The 7,500-nt window shown below is 46.0% G+C and overlaps 1 protein-coding gene across 7 annotated transcripts in view; it reads right to left on the reverse strand.

Annotated features, from left to right (window-relative positions):
• Positions 1-7,500, reverse strand: part of lrp8 (low density lipoprotein receptor-related protein 8, apolipoprotein e receptor) — a 144,662-nt gene that overhangs the window by 52,634 nt on the left and 84,528 nt on the right. For 4 of the 7 annotated variants that reach the window (XM_042057241.1, XM_042057240.1, XM_042057238.1 and 1 more), the window contains exon 4: positions 5,350-5,532. In XM_042057241.1, the coding sequence (XP_041913175.1) occupies positions 5,350-5,532 (183 nt within the window). The remainder of the gene's footprint in view (positions 1-5,349; positions 5,533-7,500) is intronic. The other 3 variants (XM_042057242.1, XM_042057243.1, XM_042057239.1) reach the window with 1 other exon arrangement.

Here is a 7,500-nt window from a genome sequence, read left to right on the forward strand (position 1 = left end):
CTCTTCACTTTCTATGTGCTGCTGATGTCACTTGTAATAACACACCCTTTCAGAATATCAAAACCTACTGCACCAAAATATTTTCAACCAACTTGACAACTTACACTGACAAAGGTCAGAAATAATTCACACAGCATAACAATAGGCACGACCTCTGGTAACCTTCAGCAGCGATAGACATTTTGTGTTTACAGTACAGAGTGATACATCAGAACGGAGCTCCATCTTTGCCCCTCACGTCCATCCTCATTAGTAGGGATGGCCCTGAGTCTGCGGGCTGGAACGACGGCCCTGTGACAACACACTCTACATTAATCCATCACAATTAACCAAGAGCCCCTTCAGCTTCAGATAGGCGGTCACTGTACTTCACTCACCATGGCAGTTTTAGTGTATGTACAAGTGTGTGTGTGCGTGTGTGCCTGTGTGTGTGTGTGTGTGTGTGTGTGTCTGTGTGTGTGTATGTGTGTGTGTGCCTGCAACAAATCCCTTCTGCCCTAAAAAAAAATATCATCTCTGATGTCTAATCTCAAGCATCTGTGCACACAGTCCCCCGCAGCGAGATTGGTGGCTTGTTTCATAAATAACTGCCAAACATGTCAGGCCTCCATGAGCCTCGCAGACAAGGTGCAGTCAATGGATGGCAGGCGACCTCAGGCATAAATCCCCAGCCCTTCAGACGAGCAGATTGGTTATTATGAGAAAACACAGTGGAGTGGAGTCCTCAACTTCTCCCTCTTCTATAGGCAAAAGTTAATGTTCCCGTGCCATTCAGGAAGTCCTTCAAACTTCACAAACTCAAGCCATGTACCAGTGCATCCACAATGCAGACACACCCGCTTACTAGTCCACTGAATTCACATTACAAGCCCTCATAGCCTTTGTCTCATACGATGAAGAAGTAAAGTGTAAAACCCACAGGCTCACAGCAAGACTGACATTAAAACACTGCACTTCTTAGCAACACTTTTCAAAACTTGAACTCCCCCAGAGCCCCCCCCTTAAACTGCACAAAGGTGTACAGGCGAGCAGTGCCGTGACCTTCAATCAGGCACAGCGTCCGCTAATACCGTAGCATTAGCCCGGTCCCTCATTACAATCTCCCCTCCATTACAACGCCTCTCTCCCCCGTCATCATCTCCCAGCACCAGTCAACATCCCAGTCCCATCACAGCAGGTGGGCTGCATGAACGTTTAAAAAACACACGTTCACACACACACACACACACACACTTCTGCGCGCATTCGAAGGCAGTAAACGTTCTACTCTGAGAACGCCACGCTCTGGAGAAGAACGAGTAGCAGCACCCGGGCTGTGCATGTATAATTCAGCATACAGACACGGACAATTAGTAGTCGTAATTAATGTTAAAAGCTCATTCTGTGCCATTTTGGGCTGCCTCGGGGGAAAACGAGGGAGGAGGAGGTGGAGGAGAGGAAGAGGAGATGGAGGGAGAGATGGAGGACAAAGAGAGGATGGGTACGAAGAGAACAGAGTTCTACAAAGTGCTATTTGCAAATATGCATAATTCATAGCCTGTTCTTGTTGGCTAATGTGTTATTGAAGGTATTCAAGTTTTCTCAAGCAAACTGCTGCAAAATATGTGTGACGAAATAGATGGCTTTTTTTAAATGGTGCTGAGATCCATCCGTGTGTGTGTGTGTGTGTGTGTGTGTGCGTGTGTCTGTCTCAGTGTGCTGGCGAAAGCCAGTGTGCATGTGTTGGCCTGAATTTGCTTCGGAGTATATGCTCTTGGACCCAGTAATACATCAACATACAGACAAACTATCACATATCCCATATTTATATTCATGCACTATTTGCAAATGTACAGCGCATTAATATTTATATGTGACTGTATTCCGGTGCCCAATACCTTGCACAGAGAGAGTAAATTGCTTCTCTGCATTTTGGCAATTTCATGCCAGATATCTTCAGACATTGTTCACTGTTATTCTTTGCCACTCTCTCAAATCCCATTAGAAAACATACATGCTCCCCAACATCAGTTATCATATGCTGAATTATAGATCAGAAATCACGAGACCTGCAGGTTATTAGAACTGTACAGCTAAGATAATAGAACACACTAGCGGAGACATGAGGGGGGACATGAGGAAAGCCTCGCCAATCAATTACTTCTCAGAGTTGGGGTGATGTTAACGATCCTAATTTTCCAGTTCACTTCAGATGTGTACATCTGAGGGCATGATAGATGAGAATCACCACTGTCAATTCATCGTAGGGCGAGTCAAAAAAAAAAAGGAAAAAATCAAAACACAAGCCGGCTAGATGAAAAACATGGCGTGTGCGAGAGCCGTTTCACTGTAGTACAACAGACAGAGCCGTCACTGTATTCATCTATCATGATTATGATCTGCTGTTTGAGAGAGGGATTAGCCCATGCTGAAAGTGATGACAAATTAAGACGCGTTGACCCGGTTGTGTCAACACGGCGAGATCGCTCGGCGTGGGAGAGCCACTGCAAGTGAACAGAAAGACAGAGCGGCGGCTAACCAACACGCGGACAAACAGAAGTGATGTTGCCTGGCGCCCATCGACTGGAGAAACAATTGATCTCACACCCCACCTGGTCCATTGATTCCACTTCAGAGAGGAACAACAGAACTGTGGCAGAAAAGAAAAGGAAGGCAACAGAGAGGAAAGAGAGAGAGGGAGAGAAAGAGAGAGGGAGAGAAAGAGAGAGAGGGAGAGAAAGAGAGAGGGGGAGAGAAAGAGAGAGGGAGAGAAAGAGAGAGGGAGAGAAAGAGAGAGAGAGGGAGAGAAAGAGAGAGAGGGAGAGAAAGAGAGAGGGAGAAAATCCCCCCAGTAATTATATATATTAAAAGCTGTTACCCATGAATTATGCAATTTATCGTACATTCATTGTTCTGGGACTGAGAGGGGGGTCTAAGAGTGGTGAGGGAAAGTAGCATAACCATTTCTCCTTTTTGAGAATACTATATACTGCTCCACACACACACACACACACACACACACACACACACACACACACACACACACACACACACACAGATGGAGGAGCACCGTGTGAGAGTAATGGGCTCAGGCTCTTACGGCCAGCTATCTTTTGTCTGCTTTAAAGGGCCTGAATGGGTTGTGTTGGGGCTAGTGGTGATGACTGTGGAGGAGACAGTGAAGAGGTCCATTCACAGTGAAAGCAGACGATACGAGACTCCCAAAATCCACTCCCTTCCAGCCAGACCGGCCCTTCCCAGGGAATTAAGAGGGGAGATTAGCCATTCATAATTAAGGAGGAATTAAGCATGAACTGCGCGGAGCGGGGGCCTGTACAGTGGGGGCAGGCAGAGTGCCATCTCACAGGGAATGAAGCAGCAGCAGTGCCGGGCGATGAGCCTACAGCCGAGCTGGACGCGACAGACACGGGGAAGAGTCGGGGAAAACATCGTCCGACGCAAAGACTCTGGAGGGTCTGAAGGTGAAACATCCTCTGCCCCCCCGCCCTTCCTAAGACCCTCATCTGCATATTTTGTGAACGTTGCAGTCCCTGTGTTACCCTAAAAAAAATGTCCATTAACCATTCATAAGAAAATAAAAGAGTGCTGTAACAGCTCATAATGGATTATTAGTAGCCAGTTATTGGATTAATGACATTTAAAATGGAATGGTACATGCAGCTCAATTGGTGGAGTGTAGCGCTCGTGATTCCAAGGTCATGTTTTCAATTCCCCGGGAATACAATCACTGATGATGTTAATGCCCCAATAGCTCTGAGAACTGTTGCTATTTGGATTGGGTTTTAATTCAAGTGTTTTGCTAGATGACTAAACATACAGTAGGCATGGTTACGTGTAAGGTTAACAGCAGTATAACAATGGGTTATATATGAAATGCTTACATACATACATACCCTGAATAAAATCCTGAACCCAGTATATGTAGACACATGAAAGACAAATATCAACAAAAGCAATATGTGCAAACAGTACACACTTGTGAATCATCCATTATGAGAGGATTGGTATTGATCACTACCCTGGGAATCCAGAGTTCTTGGGGATCAATAAAGTATCTATATATATCTATCTATCTGTTTACCTAGTTCTCGAGGGAACACAATATCAATTTGCTCAGCGAGTCACTCTGGCAATGAATAATGATTCACGTTACTTTTGCCCCTCGTATCGCGAAGAACCAATCACATCTGTGTATCTGATACAGGCGGGCCAGAGGCGATCTAAACAGATGACAGTCAGTGTTATCCAATTGCGTCGAAGTCCGGAAGCAGTCAGTAAACATTGGTCGTATAGTGTAATCCAATTGCCTGCAGTGAGATTTTCAAATGCATGCTTGGTGCCGCCCCTCGAGTTGAGCCATTGCATTATTCGTGGCCAGACCCTTAATCTTTCGGATTTGGGTCTGGAATCTCCAGGCTAATTGATCACAGCTTGTACAGTTTGCCTCGTGTTAGGGGTAAGGTCAGGGTCAGGATCAGGGTCAAGGTCAGAGTTCCCGGTGTTTTCCATTCTGGTCACACCCTTTCATTCCCCTTATTTTACAGTCCCAGAGAAGACAGAGGACTTTGTTATTAGTTCACAGAGTTGAGACCACATAAAGGGCAAGCATATGATACATAATACCTCCTTAACCCACGAGGTGGTAAAATCAATAGACGTATAGGTCACATATCTATGGGTTTCAATCTAAAATCAATAGTGCTTTTATGAGTCTGATAGAAGCTGGAAGCACCAACTTTTTGCCAGTGAATGCTGCTTTCCTGCAAGACCCTATTGTGTAGTACACGTGTGTGTGTGTGTGTGTGTGTGTGTGTGTGTGTGTGTGTGTGTGTGTGTGTGTGTGTGTGTGTGTGTGTGTCTGTGTCTGTGTCTGTGTCTGTGTGTTTATGTCTGTGTGTGTGTATAGGTGTACGTGTGTGATAACATGTGCGAAGTACAAAGAACTGGCCTACTTATGTGCAAGCAAAGAGAATTGTCTTACAGAGTGTCATTTAAACTGATCAAGGCTGCCGTATGTGACATAACATCTTAAAGTATTCTACACACAACTACTCACACATGCAAAAGATGCTAAAAATACAGTGGCCTCTTATTTCAAAGCAGGTCTTATTTATTTTTAACATGTCTGTCACTTTTCCCTCCTCCTCCGCATTGCATATTCTTTGCTCTCTAGATCTCTCTTTTCTTCTCTCTCTCTCTCTCTCTCTCTCTCTCTCCCATCTCTATCTATCCATCTGTCCATCCACCTGTCTACTCTATCTGCCTCTCTATCTTATCTCTCTGTTTCTCTCTATTTCTCTACATTTTCTATTTCTCTGAATGTATCTAGTTAATATTTTTTGTTCTCACCCCATCCAGCCTCCACACCGGTTTGGCCTGGTTTGTCTCGGCTCGGAGACCCACCTGCAGCACACTGTTCCTCGTCGGCGCCGTTCTCGCAGTCCCGCTCGCCGTCGCAGCGCCACGACAGAGACACACACTTATTGCTGGCGCCGCCGCAGTCAAACTTCTCCGGCGGACATGTCTGACGACCTGCCGAGAGAGAGAAAGATAGAGAGATAGAGAGAGAGAGAGAAAATGATGGGGAGAGAGGAGGACAAAGGCTTGTTAATGAAACAGCTCAGTAGGGGTTAACCTGGTACACAATGAGTGTGTTCACAATCAGCTGTTCACCAAAGACACACACAGAAAGAAAGAGTCACCCACAAACATGGCACCTGTCATACACTGGACACAAGGGCAGACACACACAAACACGCATATAAAGCTGCACATACAAAAGCCCCACACATCAACTAAAAATCTCATTACTGCCCAGGAGACTGTTCTTGTTTTCAAACCAATGAGTTTCTTGATGAGTGTAGAAAAACAGATGCATATCTAGCCAACATTCAACTTAAAATACATACAGACACACACACACACATGCGAGCGCACACACACACACACACACACACACCCCTCCTCCCCTCCACCAAATCCATCTGAGCTGACTCAGGGGAACTTTAGCCCAGATTACATTCCATTCCATGTCAAATGCAACTCCATCAATTATACATTTCCCACTGCCACTGGCAAGGGGCCCGCAAATCAATCGAGCCACAACGCTTTTGCTTTTTTCCCCTCAAAAATATTGTTTTCTTCTTTCCTTTCTTTCACCCTCCCTCCATCCTCCTTTCATTTTCTTTCTCGGTGAAGTGTTATGAGCTTGCATGAGGAACTTCTCATTTCGTCGCTGCTTGGTGAGGGGTTTTATTTGTGTGTGTGTGTGTGTGTGTGTGTGTGTGTGTGTGTGTGTGTGTGTGTGTGTGTGTGCGTATGTGTGTGCGTGTGTGTGTGTGTGTGCATGGGTCTTTTCAACTCCTTGGCACATGGCAGCGTACGGAAGCACAAGCTTTTGTTGCCTTGAGTCTTTCCTACGCTCGATCTGCAGCATTAATTTTCACACGAACACGCCGTCCTTATTATTAAGGCTGATTTATTTATTTATTTACCCCCTAGTCTGGAAGAATGGCTGTGCCGGGCAGAAATACAACCGGAGAAAAAGGGAGCCCTGCCTCACTATCTGTGGATGCCGTGGCAGCACAGGCGGCCATTGTTGCAGGAGGAAGATTGGATGCTTCTGTCGCCACTTCTCCTGGAGAACGCGGGGCCCTGGGGGAAGTGTGAATAGAGGTGTGGGTGGATGTTGGCCTGATAGGGTGGAGAATGGGATGGGGCTCATGCGCACACGATGTACAGAGAGGACAATACAGTAGATAGTAAGTGCACAAACAGTGTGTGTGTGTGTGTGTGTGTGTGTGTGTGTGTGTGTGTGTGTGTGTGTGTGTGTGTGTGTGTCTGTCTGTGTGTCTGTGTGTGTATGTGTGTGTCTGTCTGTGTGTCTGTGTGTGTGTGTGTGTGTGAGAGAGAGAGAGATAGAGAGAGACAGAAAGTCTGTCTGTCTGTCTGTGTGTGTGTGTGTACAGCATTACATATGTACATATTGTAAGTGCAGGTGTGTATTGATGCTATCTGTGTGGGGTGTGTTGTGTGTTCTTGTCTTGTGTGCAGTACAGTAGGTGTGTGTGTCTGAGTGAGTTGAGACATTGTAGTCCCCTGGTGGAGGTACACCTTCGTATCTCCTCCTGCTCAACATGGCTGTCGTTTCCTCCTCCTCTACTCTACTCTACTCCTCCTCTCCTTTCATGCTTCATCCCTCCATCTTTACTTTCTTCTGCCATCTGGTTACACTATCTCCCTCCATTCTGATGTCGAACCATTTTCTTTAATTCTCTCTCAGCATAGCTACTATGGACCAGCTTCTCTGTACCACACACACACACACACACACACACACACACACACACACACACACACAAAGACACCTATTTTTTCCCCAAGTCAGTAAAACTAGCTGCCTTGCTTTTCTCCTTGAGGGTCAGGCAGGAGACAGTGCTGAATAGCTGGAGAGAGAGAGAAGCCCTGGTGCCTGGGCTGGGGTAGGGGAGAGGAGAGAAG

This window comes from Alosa sapidissima, chromosome 12 (assembly GCF_018492685.1).
Source record: "Alosa sapidissima isolate fAloSap1 chromosome 12, fAloSap1.pri, whole genome shotgun sequence".
NCBI classification, from domain to species: Eukaryota; Metazoa; Chordata; class Actinopteri; order Clupeiformes; family Clupeidae; genus Alosa; species Alosa sapidissima.